At 48.4% G+C, this 16,887-nt stretch overlaps 1 protein-coding gene across 2 annotated transcripts in view; it reads right to left on the bottom strand.

The window, feature by feature from the left end:
* Positions 1-16,132, bottom strand: part of rnf111 (ring finger protein 111) — a 29,027-nt gene extending 12,895 nt beyond the window's left edge. For both annotated transcript variants that reach the window (XM_035520936.1, XM_035520937.1), the window contains exons 1-3: positions 15,678-16,132; positions 11,404-12,413; positions 6,936-7,056 (exon numbers count right to left, since the gene is read on the bottom strand). In XM_035520936.1, the coding sequence (XP_035376829.1) occupies positions 6,936-7,056; positions 11,404-12,328 (1,046 nt within the window). In that variant the 5' untranslated portion in view covers positions 12,329-12,413; positions 15,678-16,132. The remainder of the gene's footprint in view (positions 1-6,935; positions 7,057-11,403; positions 12,414-15,677) is intronic.
* Between the last annotated feature and the right edge of the window lie 755 nt (positions 16,133-16,887).

Raw genomic sequence — 16,887 nt, 5'->3', positions numbered from 1 at the left:
TTGACTATGGCCACAGTAGAACAACCACCTTTGTGTTGTTCAGCCACTCCTGTGTTGCGTTTGTTGCTTGAGATCACTGTCCCACCGAAAGGTGCAGTTTCTGCCCAGCTTTAGTTTTTGAGACTGAAGCAGATTGCCTTGCATTATCTCCCAGTTTTTATGCCATCCATCTGTCCTTCAATTTTAACAAGATGCCCAGTCTCCGCCGAGGAGAAACATCCCCACGACGTGCTGCTGCCACCCCCACACTTCACTGCTGAGATGGTGATTGTCGAGGAATGGCTAATGTTAGGTGTGTGGGATGCAGAGCTCTTGATACGGCTGACTGGTGCACCTCCACTCCAGTCTCAGCCACTGAACTCTGGAGCTCCTTCAGAGCCACTGCTGGAGTCTCTGATACCGAGTTTTAAGGGACGTCTTGTCTAGGCAGTGCCTGGGTGGAGTGAGGCAGCCTCTGTTTCCTCACAACTGATCCGATAGTGCTCACCAGGATGTCCAAACACTGGGGTATCTGTCCAAAACTTCCACTGGGAAACTGAGTGTGCCACACTGATTATATCAGGATGTGCAAAAGACGAAGCATTTGGTCTTTAGTTTATGCACACCCTGGCCCATGCACACCCTAACAAACATACACTCTACCCTACACTCACCGACCCACATACACCCTTGCACATTTACACCTTGCCATGCCAAAAGCACATGATAAGCTCCCTCCACCAAAGCTCAGTACGGGCCCCATACACATATTCTCATGAGGCTCTAACTTTCTAATGAAAAAAAAGGCACTTTTAAAGCCATAAATTGCACACATTTTCATTTTCTCACTCAGAGAAAAGAAACGAAGCAGTTCAACAGTAGATACACAGCAGCAAGCCAAACAAACAAACAAACAAAAACCAACCAACCAACAAAATCCTTCACAGTAAACAGAGATTGTGTGTGCGTGGACGCGTTGGTGTGCAAGTGTAAATGCGTGAGGGGTGGAGGGAAGGGGGCACAGACACTTCTTCTGTATTACAGCCCTGAGAGTGACGCCATCCATGTCAGATCACATAACTGAGCACGTGAGCCCTACTAATTGTCTCACCATCCCACGAATTCTCACCCTCCACCATCCTCTGACTTCGCTCTCCTCCCTAACCTTGCTCCTCCTCGCATTCCATATGTTCTGCATGGATCCCATGTTTTGTTCTTTTTCTTGCAACAAGCTGTTTTGTCAGTAATTACACAGCACACTCGACATGTGATTAAATACTGCAAAAGGCTTCAGAGTTTGCCAAGGAACTAAAAGCCCTGAAGACTTTATTTTTGATCTGCTCGTGTAACATGTTGTTCCAGCTGTGACTGTGTGTGTGTGTGTGTGTGTGTGTGTGTGTGTGTGTGTGTGTGTGTGTGTGTGTGTGTGTGTGTATTTTACTCTAGTTTCCACACACTACACAGCCACTGAAGATGAATAAAGTTGCACAGGGAGAAAAAAAAAAAAAGCATTAATTCAGGGAAAAAAAAAAAAAAAAGAAAGAAAAAAAAAAAGACATGGCTTCATGGCAAATGTCCAAAATTCTCACTTAATTCCAAGGAATTCTGCAGATGCACTGGGAATTGGCCAGGGCTGCGGTGGGACCGAATCCATAGGAATGGCCCAGCGGCTCAGGCTGCCGTAAAGCAGGGCTACGGCGGGGACAGAGCGGAGGTGTAACTCTGGAAGGGCTTCAGGGCTGCACTTTCTCCACCGGGAGACTCCCTCCCCTTTCCTACACCCAACCCCCGTGCCCTGCCGCCCAGCCATAGATTGCATCATTAATGCATCAAAACAAAATGATTAGCAACAAGCGCGCTGGGCCTCGGGGGCAATGTCCCAGGAGCAGGGGGGAAAAGCAGCACTCAGGGGCAGAACCCGCACCCCCACCCCCACCACGCTGACTGCCTGCTCACCAGGAAGGCTAAGGCACCCCAGCTGTAAGAGCCGACCCTCTAGAAGTGGACTCAGCCCGGGCAGGGGAGGGGTGGAAGCACACTGCTCAGGTAGAAGGCAGAGCGCCACCTGCGGGTGAACTGGGCAGACCGCAACATTCCGTAGTGGCCCCACAAACGGGCGCGGTCTAAAGAAACGGGCTCAAACAAGCGCGTCATTCAAAAATACATTAGAGGGAATGGCATCGCTACACCCAAAGCTAAAACAGGAACTCGAATTACCAAATCATTAAAAATCTAATCAAAATAAATATTTAGGCTACTTACTGCAAGGTTAATGGAAGCATTTTTTATTTTATTTTATTTTTGCCTAAATGGAGAAAATTACAAGTAATCAAAATATTGGCTACTTATTTGTTTAGAGAGGATTTGCAGTCACAAACCCACAAACAAAAAAACATGCATGCATACACACTCACACTTCTCCCCATTTCAGTATCAGAGTGGTGAGATGAACACACCAAAAATACCTGAGACTGTGATGCTGCTCTTTAATTGGCCCGTGCCGTTGTCTCCAATGGCCGCGTTGCTAAGTTCCCAGGGAGAGGACCACACCCCCCGGGAGGAGTTTCTAATTACCCACAAGTAGGCCTGGGATTATTTTGTAAATACCTGTTTACCGCGATGGCCTCCTGCGGCATTGGTGAGAGCGGAAAACTGTAAACACAGGCATTCGGGGAGCTTCCCGAGGAGGTGGGGTGGGGGAGGAATGTCAGGCGTGTTATCAGCGAGGAGTATTTGGCCAACACTGCTCCGCTCAATGGCTCGAGAGCCCATAATGAGAGGATGAGGAGTCTACATGGTGAGGCTTTGGAGGGGTGGGTGCAGTTTTAATGAAGTGCCGTAGCACCACCACAAATCAGCTTGATGCTAAGCGGTTCAATTCAAGGACTTCAATGGTATAGTTCAGCCATAGTTCAAGCCAATCCCCACAGTCAGGCCCAATTATCAAACAACGTTCAGACAAACAAAGATCACACGAGGAAAAAACAAAAGAGAAGCAGAAAACATCCCCATAAACAAGGACAGAAATAGAATATGACTCAACACATACACACGCACACACACTGACACAGACACGCACGCAGCTCAAACCTCTTTTGCTGGCCATTCTTTACACTGTAAACAAAAGGTCTTTAAGCGGATGTCCTATAGCTCTCACCCTGCTGACCTCTGACCCCCACACCCTCCATTCAGCACCCCTCCTCCCTCCTACCTAGCCAGTGCTAAAAATGGCTGCCGTACTCAGCATTCTTCTACGTGACAGGGCAACCGGAAGTGAGACGAGAGATTAAACAAACCCCCCCCCCCTCCTTACTCTCACTCCCTCCCTCCCTCGCTCATGCACATTCACAGGAAATGCCTTTTTCTGAGAATTTTTATGTTAAAATAGTCGCACAGAAAGAGGAAAGAAGAGGAGGAGCAAGGTGCAAGAAGGAGAGAGAGAGTGCGAGAGAAAAAAAAAAAAAAGATAAATGAGGAGCCTGTGAGTGTGGGAGAGAATGTAAAAAACAAGAGTGAATCACAGCAAGAAAGTGTGTGTGTGTGTGTGTGTGTGTGTGTGTGTGTGTGTGTGTGTGTGTGTGTGTGTGTGTGTGTGTGTGTGTGTGTGTGTGTGTGAGAGAGTGAGGGAGGGTTACATAGCGAGAGATTAAATAAACTAGCAAAGGCTGTGGAGAAAGTCTAGAAAAAGTGCACTGAGACAAAGGAGGGCCTAATTAGGGTGGTCACAGCCACGCCCCAGGCCCCGCACGCCACAGTAACCAGCCACGCCCCCTAACTATGAACATGATCTTGCATCAAGCCCTGGGCTGAGTCCCAGGCGTGTGTGTGTGTGGATGTGCCTCAGTGCGGGGGGCTGGTTCAGGGGGTTCAGGGGCTCTAGCAGACTGTGGGTTTTGAAAGAGGATCGCAGGATAGGCTCGGCTAAAAACAGCCTGGCATGTGCACCCCACAGAGTAGCTCCAAGGCGAAGGGGCAAAAGAGTGGCCCGACAAGCCCCGGCGAGCCCCGGCACACAGCACAGGGCTGGATGTGAAGACCTCCGAACCTTGCCATGGGGACATTCTAATAATAACAAGAATGAGGCCTACTAAGGGTGATGGGAGCTCGCTTTGCAATTATTAAAAAGATACTGAAAAATGCATGTGCACACACATGCACCGAAGTGTGCACGTGAGCAAGTAAATCAGCAGAGATGCATACGTGCTCGCACAAGCACACCTAGATGTGTAAGTACACACACATGTGCATGGGCTTTCAACACACTTCCAAACCTTGTGCTACACATGCAGCACACGGATAACACCTCCCTGGTCACTTCTTCTATTGTGCACACACACCTGAATAACCACACACCCACACAACCTTCTACACTCAAGCACTCAAACACACAAGCATGCACAATCACACATACAATCCCCATATTTCATCTGACCTTCTTCACAGGTCATTTGTTTTCCTGAGCTGTAGAGACTTGCAGCCATTAACCCAACCCCCAATACACACACACACACACACACACACACCTCCCCTTTTGCTTCTACATTCCGCAGCTAAAGTCTAGAGAGGGATCATCAGCATTCAGAACCACTACCTGACCTGAGCTCCCATCCTCTACCAGCTCCCTCACACACGCGCACGCATACACACACGCACACGCGCACGCGCACGCACACGCGCACGCACACACTCTCAGAGCTGACCCCAGCACCTCCATTCTCTACTCTCTACCATCTCTGTCTCTCTCTCACACACACACACACACACAGCACGTGGGACTGCATCAGTTTCCCTCCATGTGATTAAGAATAATAGGTTTTCTGACCTTTCTGGGAGCAGGTGAGCTACATGCAGACTCAGTAAGGGTGGACAGCAGCATAAAAACCCACTGCAGGCTCCTCAGTACTGCTGCAGCCGCGGTTCCGGTCCAGCTGATGGAGCACAATCGGCCCACTGAACGGCCTCGCAGTACAAGCATCTGGTGCTAGACTGTACCATTACCCATCTTCTTAATATGATTTTTATTTTGATCTATAAATATCATGCCTACACCTCAGTAAGACATCATGCTCATTTTGAACTAATGGCTTCTTACCGGGTAAGATCAACCAAGAACTGGCTAAGCTAATGTCAGATTTGCACATACATAAAGTCACGATATCCAGAAACTCGTCTTTACTGACTGCACGATGTGTCACATTGATTCTCTTGCCGCTGACTAGAATTACAGTTCAAAATGGCAGCAGAGAAATTATGCCGAAATTATGCCATTCACTCCAGAGGAGGCTTAACGTAGTAACTCAACAGCACGTCAACCAAGTGAAACATGAGAGCATTTGTCACAAGGGGAGACATCGGTGTCCTCCTCCCCCTCTCCACAAACATGGGGCTGACACACGCCGCGGCATCCCGACTGTCCTGCAGCCAGGCAACGCACGAGCATCAACTGCCTCAGTGCTGTGCGAGTGATGGAGCGGGACGTGGCCAAGCAAAGGCCTGACCGGGCAAACGCCACATACTCGCATGCCGGCTGCCGGGGTTTCCGTTTCTGTAGAGAGGAGTCACGGAAGAGCGACGTGGCTCTCGTATGCATGGAGAAGGGTTAAATAAGAGGGACGCCGCTTTCGTTTCCATGACGAGAGGGGTGGGGTAAGAGCAACTGGGCTTTCGTTTCCGTGAAGAGAGGGGTGGGGTAAGAGCAGCTGGGCTTTCGTTTCCGTGAAGAGAGGGGTGGGGTAAGAGCAGCTGGGCTTTCGTTTCCGTGGAGAAGGGTGGGGTAAGAGCAGCTGCTGTTGGGTGATGAAGGGTCAGGGAAGCGTGACAGCGCTTTCATTTCCTCAGAGAAGCATAGAACAAGAACAACTGGGCTTTCATTTCTACAAAGGGATGAGTCAGTATGTTTTCTTCCTGGGGAAATGCCACTTTTGCTTCTGCAGAGAAGAGTTTCGTTTCCACTGAAGGGTGGAAGAGGAGTGCCAGGGTTGAGTCAGGGAAGACGGTGCCACAGTAGACCCTCCTGGACCCTCAACCCCGAAATAGGTTCGACAAGGGTCAACATTTGTGTGTCATCTCCATACAGAGGTGAGCGGGTCGGTCAGCACAATCGAGTTGCTGGGATGACTCGGCTCCGCACGCCAAGGCTCCTCGATGACATTTATGAGGTGAACATTAAGGCACAGGAGGTAAATAATATTTACATTTACGGCATTTATGGCATAACACACCACCACAGAATCTTTACAGCTACACCTTATAACCCTGACAACAATTACATCTTACAAGGCCTCATCTAGATGTATTAAAAACACTGATTTTGACAGTTGCATTTATAAGCCTTAGAACATGCACGTCAACATAGTAGAACATGTGGTATCCCAGACCCAGGTTTCAAATGTAGAAGAAAAGAACATCTACTTGAAACTCAATTTCTGTATTTTCTTGTTTGTTTTTTTCCCAACCCAAGGCCAGGGATTCTGAACATGTGTCCCTAGAAGGCAAAGGGGTGGAGCTAGCACGTTATTTCAGACATGGGAGCCGCCACAAGTGTGCACCACCAGCTATGAGAGCAGTGAAACTTCCACATCCGGCCTCTGCAGAGGCCTGGTGAGGGACTAAACACACTGTCCGCCCTGCTGGAGATCTGCAGCCACACACACTGGGATGCACGTTGCATGGGGACTTTGCAGAAGGAATGTTAGGCACAATTTACACACACACACACCTAATGAAAGCTCTTTTGTAGTTCGTTTTTTTCCCTCCTAGCCAAGGACTTCAAAATTGTATTCGGCATTAGAAAACAGGCACACTGGCACTGCAACGACAATGACTTCTGCTTCTCGTCCGAGTGCGACACACATGCACACAGACGGCTGACGGGTGTCACGAGTCAGATCACTGCTCGGCTGCAATGATGCGTGCGTTATGCACCGTAATAATCCCCGGAGAGTTCAAGGGCTCACCTGAAGGCATCCCCCACGATCTCCACCTCGCTGTCTGTCGAGGTGACGTTGATCTCCTCATTGGCTGGGACAGGAGGCGCAGGCGTGGCCTCGATCACCACCACGTCTTCATCCAACACACCTGACGCAAAACAAACAAAACAAACCTCCGTCGGTTCATCCCACAAGATGTGTTAAAGAAAATAAAATAAAAGCAAAAACAGGGAAACACCAGTGATCAAGTTTCATTTTTACTACAAGCAGCTCAGCGGTATGAGCCAAAAGGAAGGCGTTCCAGCAGAACACGCAGACGGGGAAAGCAAAAGCAAACATCTACGATGGACAGAGCACTAAGCAACTAATGACACAAGGCTAGAATGTTCAGCACAGTAGTGGCTGAAGATTTCAATTTAAATTTGAACTTGGCATCACAGGTTGGGACAAACAGCAGAATCCTCTGGAGTTTCAGAGGCCAAAGGAGACTCAGACCCACGTGAGAAAAGGATCTGATCGTCTGGAGCCTTCTTTTTTCCCTCTCTCCACCGCACCCCCCCCCCCCCCCCCCCCCCCCCCGCCCCACACACACAGAGTCTAAATAAACAAAGTGGCAAAAGCCACATAACCAGCTTAAGTGAATGAGGATTGAAGCCTCTACTGTTTGTGTTAAGCGTGGCATGATATCAAGAAACATCACACTGCAATCAAAGAACTTCTGATAGCAACTGCAATACTTCACAAGTTAAAAACACCCTGGAGAACACTATGATAGTGTTAAAGGACAACTTGTATAAGACTGACCAAAGATGACAAGTTTGCTGGATCATGGTAATACATTGATTCTTCAAAACACCCACAGAACACTAATCAAAAACATTTGAGGTTGGAAGGAACACTTACATCACACCACGATAACGTTTCTCTGTGAAATCAGGATTGCAAAGACCAGTCCTGTGATAACCATTAACAAACAATACATTGTGCACATCTATTTGTATTTGTTGTGCAAGCCCTCTCTATGTGGCTTCTGATTGGCTGCCAGCTCTAAGCCCGGCCCACATTCACACCGGGCTTGACCTCTGACCTGGGAAGAAGCTTAGGGTGTGTTCAAACACAAGGTACACAATGGCACACAAGCTGTTTGCAGAACAGGGGCAACATTCCTGCATTACTCAACACTGTTCATGAATGTAGCATTAATATCAAACCAATGTAATAATATATAAAAGCTAAAGATTTCAATACTCTTGTGTGTGCACTAATTCTGTCTGCAAAACTTCAAAAAATGTGGAAAAATAATTCTGCCAAAGTAAAAACTTTTACTCGTTAAAACCATTAATTAGTCTCTTTGACGAAAATATCTCCTCTGAACCAGATAGAAGCGTTATCTGAACAGCTCCATGCTAAATCTTGCATGCTCCTCTGTAGTCGTGTGTGCTGAGGCAGTAGAGGACTCTAGTGAGTACGGGCATCCTCCTGGGGAGGTTGTTAGGGTAGGGTAGTGAATCCTACAGAGTGTTTCTTCCTGGCAACTCTCACTCCAACAGGCAAAAACAAATGACTGTCGTGGTGAGCAGGAACACAGCAACGGGTTACGCCGCACACTACTCCAACACCACCACAAAACCTGCTGCATTCGCGGGCCATTCCGTTTTCACTTTCTTCATAGACTGACGGCGCACACTTTTAAATGACCGTGTGAACGATCTATACAGATGGTGTGCGCACAAACACTGGTGCTCAGGTTTGGAGTCTACATGTTCCCTCTACACGTGGATGTAAACCCCATGAGTGGAAGCAGTGGGTCTGCATCATCCTTCACGCCCCGTCTCCAGGATAAGGGCACTGCTGGAGGGTAAAAAGCTTCCTGCAGGGGCTCGGGGGAGCAGCTCTGGCACCCTGCGCTCCTTCCACCCACCTACTTCCCATGGCACATGCACAACCCCCTTAACCCCAACCCTCCCACACAACAACACCCGACACAAATGCGGACACGCGCAGACGCTGGCTCCTTCGCTTCCTGAACTCCAGCTTCCGGGGACAGCTAAGCCCTTCCGCACAGAAACGCTCCGGAGCCCCGCTGCTCTCCATCACCACAGCAGGTGCTGGAGGTCTCTGCGGAGCAGCAGTGCTGGCGTGAGGACACCCAGACCAGCCCAGGCCCCTGCCACACAAACGCACGCTGCACCCGCACCGTAGGGGAATGCCGGCCGTCTGCAAATCCGCGTTCAGACGAGCTCTGCGGTCAGATGAGCTCCGTTTCCTGGGCGGCGAGTACTCGGACGCGGACGCCTTGAAGTTTTAGCACGTCTGCCCCAATGTTGCGCTTGTGTTCTGCACCGCATTCCCAGTGCCGGAGAGGGTTGTGGGGGAACGCGCGAGTGCGCATGATGAGGTGTCTTTGGAGGCAGTATGCGTTTTTCTAGACGCAGAGCAGAGGGAGGAGGAAAGAGGTGGTGACAGGTGAAGCTGCTACATCCTGCTCTCCTACTGCAGAACGCCTTCTCCACAGCACTCGCATTTTCTCACATCTCTGCAAGTCTAAAGGGTAAAGTGTGTGTGTGTGTGTTTGCGGGAGTGTGTGCACAAGGGGGCTTGGACAGCAGTGTGAGAAAAGTGTGTTAGCTTGGGTAAGCCTTCTTAGTAATTCAGAATGGCATAAGTCTAGGTACCATTGCTCAAGAGGAAATACACACACATCCGCACGCACATGCACACTACCACACATGCACGCACATCCGCACGCACACTACCACCACACAAAATCACCCATGAGGAATGCAGATACTGGAACGCTGATACTGTTTTTCCATTCCACTTCTCTCTGGCCTTCACATGAGAGCTTCAAAGCAGAGCCATACATTAGAATTCCATTATCACTCAATCACTCAATCACTTACACACACACACACACACACACACACACACACACACACACACACACACACACACACACACACACACACACACACACACACACACACACACACACACACACACACACATTAATGAGCACTGCACTAAGCCCTGGACTCAGATGCTTGTAAAGGCATGCATAAAAGAGCACCAAAACTAAATATAAAACAACCTTCCAAAGAAAGGCAACTCATGAAGGGGCAGGAGGATAGCATGGAATGCAGCCTTGTACTGTATACTGAGAGAGAGAGAGAGAGAGAGAGAAAGAAGAGGAGAGGAAGAGAGACTGAGAGTGTGAGGTGACTGCCAGCAATTCTGAAACACATAAAGCTGAGTACTGGGTATCTGTGAAAGGGGGTGTCTGTGCACAAGAGACCGTGTGGGAACACCCATCTATGCAAACCGTGCGCACGCGCGCGTGTGTCCTATACACTGCACTGAAGCAGTGTCAACCAAACAGCGGTGCTGAGGCCAAAAGGCTGTGCGAACAGCGTAAATGCACAGCACTAGGAAAGCTGAGAAATAACTCAGCATTCGTTTCCCTGTCCACACGTGGGCTCTAAACTTCGGCTGTCAGCCATTCAACAGGCTCGTGAGAGCCACTCTGTAAATTGACTAATGACATTCAACAACTTCCTTGACAACCAGGGCAGGAAAGGAGTTGCTCAAATGGAGAGACTGTCAAGCTTCTAACCCACCACCACCAGCCGCTTCCTTTAAATGTCACTAAATGACTACTGTGCCATCCACAAAGTTCAGTTTGCAGAAAAGCGACTCATCTCAGTACAAATTGTCTTGTTTTCTGAGTTTTTTGGGGTTTTTTTAGCTTTTACTCAAATACTCTAACTTACCACAAGTTTCCTCTCACAAGAAACTTGCCTTACAATACAATCTTTAAAGACACTTGCTTAGTATCACAAATAAAAGCTCCTTTTGGGCTGGACCCTGCACAGACGCTGTGGCACCCACACCACTAACAAGCTCCCTGTGGTGGTTCAGAACTCCCCCGTTTGTAGCCGTGATGTCTGTGCTGAGGAGATACAGTGCATGACAGAGCGCCTCTCCGTACCTGCCCAGGGCACTGCCAAACAGAGCCCCTATTTTGCTGGGGGTCAGAGGTAAAGCCAGACAAGGAATGTTCTGGAAAACCAACAGCCTGTCATTCGCAGGCTACAAATGCGACTCGGAAACGATCTCCATGGGTGATGGCAGTTTACGCAGGAAGCAGCGGTCGAGGAGGTGTACCGCTGCTCGGGTGAGCCCAGACCTTGCCGTGCCAGGCATCCGCAGAAGCTGGGGGCAGGCAGGGGCACACCGGCCCTCTGAACACTGCCCATTCTGGTTAATGAGGGACGCGCGCAGCTGGACGGGACCGCCGCAGATGGTGCGTGAGTGTGGCGCTACAGTGACAGCAGATCACTCGTGGAGTCGTTTGGGAAAAGTGTGTTGAAGGTTGCTATCTAAGGTTACACTATGTACACCAGCACGAGTAGGCACTGTTCACCCCTTCCTCTCTCAATTCTGATATGCTGGTGTCGCTAAGCTTCTGGATGGCTGATGAGTGAGAGGTGTTTACCTGAGGCCACGGCATTGCCACTTGCTTGACTCCCGCCGCTGCTGCTCACGCCCACATAGAGCTCATCCTCCCCCTCCGTGGAAGAGGACGAGGAGGAGTCGGAGGTGAGCTCCTCGCTGGAGCTGCTTGTGCTGTGCAGGAGCGCGTATTTCCTGCGCGCGATCACCTCCCTCTTCTTTCTCTGAAGCAGCAGGCGCTCCTTCTGCTTCGGGGTGCGTGGAGCTCCGCCCCCCGCCCCGCCCTTGGCGAAGCGCTTCCGGCTCAGTGCCCGACGCGGGCCCAGGCACGGCCGCTTCACGTGGCTGGCCTCTGGCTCCAGCCGCGCCCACTTGTGCGAGCGGCCGGCGCGGGGCCGGCTGAGCAGGGGCCGGATGCCCATAGCCGGGCCTGTGCCGGCACCAGCAGACCCAGCCGAGGCTGGGGCCGACGCCCTCACGTGGGTCAGCGGCGGCTGCCGCCCGGTCGCTGGTCCCACCGCCAGGCCCCTGTCCTCCTCCGAGCTGAGGGTGTCTGAATCACCGAAGCGCAAGCTTGAGGAGGGCGAGGAGGCACAGTCACTGAAGGAGGACTCGGGCTGCCGTTCGTCCTCGCTCCGCGGCTCCAGCAGCGCCGCCCTGTGGCGCGGAGGCGCAAGCGCGGTCTCACCGACACGCCCTTCCTTGAAGGAGCAGTCCGATGGCCCCGCCTGTTGGCTCTTGCGCTTCTTGCGGCTCGCCAGGCCTCTGTCTGAGTCTCTGCGGCCCGTCTCTCGCAGGGGCCGGTGACGAGCGTCAGCGCACAGCGGGGCGAACTCGCTGCCCGCCTTGCCAATCACTTCCACCTCAGCTGGATAGCTCTTGGCCGTCTCCATGGGCTCGGGGTTTCCCAGAGGCCCCTTCAGGGTCTCCTGTTTGCGGCGTGCGTCAGACGGGACCTCACTCTTCATCGTGATCGGCCCACGTAGGAGAGGAACTGTAGACACACACAGCAGTTCCTATGTGTCCATCAGCAGTGAAGCAGCCTTCCCACAACTGCAAGGAAGGAAGAGAAGGCAGAGGTGAAGCCATTGTAAACCAACAAAAACTACACAACCAAAAGAGGCAGTTCGCCTCCGTCCTACACGATAAGCCCCTCCACCCACAGAAGTGAGCCTGGACTGGAACCCCAGTCTCGGCACCGCTTGGGCGCCAATGAAAGAAAAGGGGACGGTGAGGAAGATAAAGTCATCGCTGCCTTTCCATTCACAGAGGGAAAACAAACAGGCCCGCGCCCATCCTCTGCCCGACAGCCCGCGCATGCTGCTAACACAATAAATCTCGAGAGCGGGGGGATAATGGGCCCAGGAACATTACGAGCCTCACTCCCTACCACCTTTCGTTTATTCCCCATGATAACAGCAGGCAGGAAAAGGGGAGTCTGTGTCTCTCACACAAAGGTGAGCAGCATAGGCTGGCTGTGCTGGAAGCAGGCCCGGGATGTGCCACTGCAGACGCTGCACACCTTTTCGCTTCCTTATGCTTTCATGGAGCTGAAGAGTTTGTTTAGGTTTGGGCCGGAGGACCGCAGCCCACGCAAATTAATCTGTTCTGGGAATAAAATCTTTTTTTCAAAGACTCCTTGCATTAAGTATATGAAACAATCAGTGATGAAAACGTTCGTCATTACCGCCATGATTATGAAATTGACTTCCACAAAGCCGCTTCCTGTTGTTCTGAGGACAGCCTCACATTTTGGCCCCATTCATCCACGCAGCCTTCGGTCTGAGCTGAGCTCTCTTTAATCATAATCTCAACACCATGGAGCCCAAGCCTCCAGGACACAGTTTCCTCTATAAAGCCATTGTTTTCAGCCCAGCCCACCTCCATTAGTGAAACACCCGCACCTAATGTAGCACAGCACCAGCAACTCTTGTGCCTCAGTGCCCGTTTCTTGACGTGAGGGCAGGGCAGTGTGCCCAAACGTGGTTGTGGTGTGGTGTCTGCCCTATATATTCACAGCCTTCTCAGCAAATACCCTCCAACAGAAGGCAAGTGTTATGGCCCTGGAACTGAGTCTTACTCTGACCATGGGGGACTCTGGGTTTAAAAAAAAAAAAAAAAAAAAAAGAAAAAAAAAAAAAAAAGAGGAGGTAGCTTCATAAAAAAATTAAAGAAAAGAAAGAGGGAGGGCTGCTTTTAACATTGAGTCATCAATCCTCTTCCTAACTCTTAAAACCATAGAGGGGCAGGTCTACTTATAAGGCAAAAAATGTGGCTGAAAAAAAATGTGTTTGTGTTTTTCTGTATGTTGCTTCCAGACCACTAATTTGGGTCTAACCTTTCTAAACCCTCCCCATCCCCTACACCCCCCTGCTCCAACCCCACCTCTCAACACGATTATTACACATCAGTGAGTCCAAGCTTTTTAAAAAAGGCAAAAAAGCAGCAAAATAACTTAAATCCACTTTGCAAACAGCTTATCTGTGCTGCTCAGAAAGGCCAGTGTCAGGAATGGAATGTCATCAGAGGTCAAATTCGAGGTTTGAGTAAAGAGCCTGTCAGATGCTTAAGGCACGTCTACGTTTGCACCAGCCCTTACTCGGAAGCGAGCTCCCACTTGCCAGAAAGCAGGATGGTGAAAAATCCCGCCTCTCCATTCCTCTGAAATTCCACACTGTTTTACGTAATAACAGGCAAGTGATTCTTTCCTACAATAAATAAACAAAAACAACATAACAGAGTACGTACGAGATTTGACATGGAGGTCAAACGCAGTCTTTTGATGGTACATGCAGTGGTTTAAATGTTACAATAAAAGATGCCACTAGTAAGATACTAGAGCGCTAGCCCAGACTCCCCTGGGGCTCACCCTGTGAGCCTGCAATGTGCCGCTGGGCTGTGGAACAAAGTGCATGTTGCCCCCACGGGGCCCACAGCAGCAGCGCCCCATGGCACCAAGGTGGATACAGATTTCCGAACGTAGAGGATTGTGAGAGACTGTTTTAATTCCCTCCCCAAGGATTGCTATGTAGATCCTATAGATGTTGAGCTACCTTGCTAGTAGCAAAACATAGAATGTGGGAGCATTCTGTTGCATGCCAGTTAAAGGTACATTGTGTACTATCAAGGTAAATAGAAATAGTTCTATATTTATTATAATAAAAAAAGAAACTAAAACAGTGATTGTTGAGCACTTAAGAAAAAAACACTTTCTGAAATAGAGACTGTAAGGTTTTTGGCTGTTTGGGTTTTTTCTGTTTTGTTTAAACTGCTATAAATGATTCAGCTTCAATTTTAAACTTCCATGCTAATTTGCTTTTATTGGAATCATGTGAAACGAATCTCAGTGTAATGCAATAAAATGGTACTGCCAGTGCTGCCATAGTTACAGAAACGCTGTAAAATCTCAAGGCCTTACATCAGGTTCAATACATTATGCTGTGCGCATCTGAGGTATTCGAACAAAAAAAACAACAACAGATGTTAATACGCAATATGTTAAAATTGATGGTGGACTTGCTGTGACCACACCACCAAGCCCCGGTAAACCGGTCATCATTTAGCTACACAAATGTTGCGTGACGTATATGAAATCCGCGGAGCTTGCGTCGTTCACAAAATAGCGAAACCAGAGAAAGATCGTGGTAATGTGTGACAAGATGGTGACAGACCTGAACATTACTTAAAACCAAAGCATCAGCCTCATCACTGATTAGACCCACGACCCATCAAATCAGATATTTTCCAGTAAATCAGTGTATAGCGTTACCCTAAGAACCAATGTGGATGCGATGTAGATCCAAACTGCTTCCGAGGCTGGTTATTTAACAACAGCTGCCGGGTTACTAAAAGAATCGTGCCGCGTAAACAGACGCAGAACATAAAAGCTCTCAAATCAAAGCTGGTTTTAAACGCGTGTATATAATATGACCATCATAACTTAAGAGCACTGGCCGGTTCGTGCTTTAACGTAATAACGAAAACAACGTTTCCAAGCTATCCTCGCTAGGTTAACTCCTTAGTTAGCTAGGCAGGCAGCGATGTTTTCACTCAAGGAATGTCTTAAGTAAGAAGATAACAATATATCATACGCGGTGCTATACAAATGTAATATGCACGTCGTCGACATATAATCATTTAATTACGTAATCGGGGGGGGAGGATGAAAATAACGAGTATTAGCTTCCAGCAGCCACTATAACAACTCAAATGGGCCTGGGCGTCGTGGAGCAACACTCAGCTCGCAGCTCTCAAGCCAAACAATAGCTGAACGTTACTAGTCAAATTTACAACCACCAAACTGGTGTGATCACTTACCTCTTTTCCCTTTTATGAACGCTGTCCTTTTTCCCCGATAACTTTCCAGGGCATACGGAGTGCGATCCGTCGAAATGAGTTCGAAAGTTGAAAAGCGAGTTGAAACGTCAAGTGGGGTTGTGAAACTGACAAGTCACAAAACCCAAAAGGGCCTAACGTTAGGTTAGCCAAGCAGCTAGCTGGCTATGTAGCTAGCTAACGCTAGCTCGTCAGCTCTCTCGACGATTCTCTTGTAATCAACAAGAAAACAGACTTACGCTGCTATTTTAACAACGTCTTCCTAAAACAAGACAAACAAACGGTGACCATGTTTTATGTATTTGTCAAATATGATAGAAATTCCTCCCCGTTTGCCATCGGGTCCGAAATGAAGTCCCCATTCCTGCCTCTTCGAGGCGTCCATTACACCGTTGTTTATAGATGGAGGCGAAACTCACTACTCGCGCGTAGCTCTCTCGCGCTAGACCTGTATGCAAATAAGCGAATTCTACCAGAGGAAATGTTTCGACACTTTTGCGACATATTCCCACGCTTGACGACCACGACACAAAAACAACTCCTGACTTGACGAAGATGGGATTAACACACTCACATACATACACATACAAATACACACACACACACACACACACACACTTTATATATATATAAAAACTAGTGGTGTTTATATATATATATATATATATATATATATATATATATATATATAAATATATAAACACCACTAGTTTTTATTTAGTTTTAGAAAACGATGTAAGAATTACTTTACTGTAAATAAAATACAATGATATGCCTGTTACTGTTTTAATCTACTTGCGAACCCTGGCACCTTATGCCCTCTAGTGGGCCTCCCAGGATGGGAATACCAGTTTAAGAAAAGTCTCCCTTTAACACTGTGCATAGTTCTTTTATTATTATTATTATTATTATATTATTATTATTAATAATAATAATAATAATAATAATAATAATAATTTACGGAAATATGTTTCGATTTCGATGCTCTTTATACACAAGGGGACTTATCTTAATGTTAGCCATTTATGGAACAGTTATGTCTCGTTTTAAGTTTTCATTTTTTATTATCCACTTTCTTTCAAATCGATCGTTTTATTTATATTTGAATACTCTTAAAAACTTTCCTGAGGTGATAGTTCTCGGAATGAAATAATCTTTTTTAACCCTTTAATGTGAAGAACTCGCTACTCTA

Source organism: Electrophorus electricus, chromosome 21, assembly GCF_013358815.1.
Source record: "Electrophorus electricus isolate fEleEle1 chromosome 21, fEleEle1.pri, whole genome shotgun sequence".
Taxonomy (NCBI): Eukaryota; Metazoa; Chordata; class Actinopteri; order Gymnotiformes; family Gymnotidae; genus Electrophorus; species Electrophorus electricus.
This window is presented reverse-complemented; position numbering and strand designations above follow the sequence as displayed.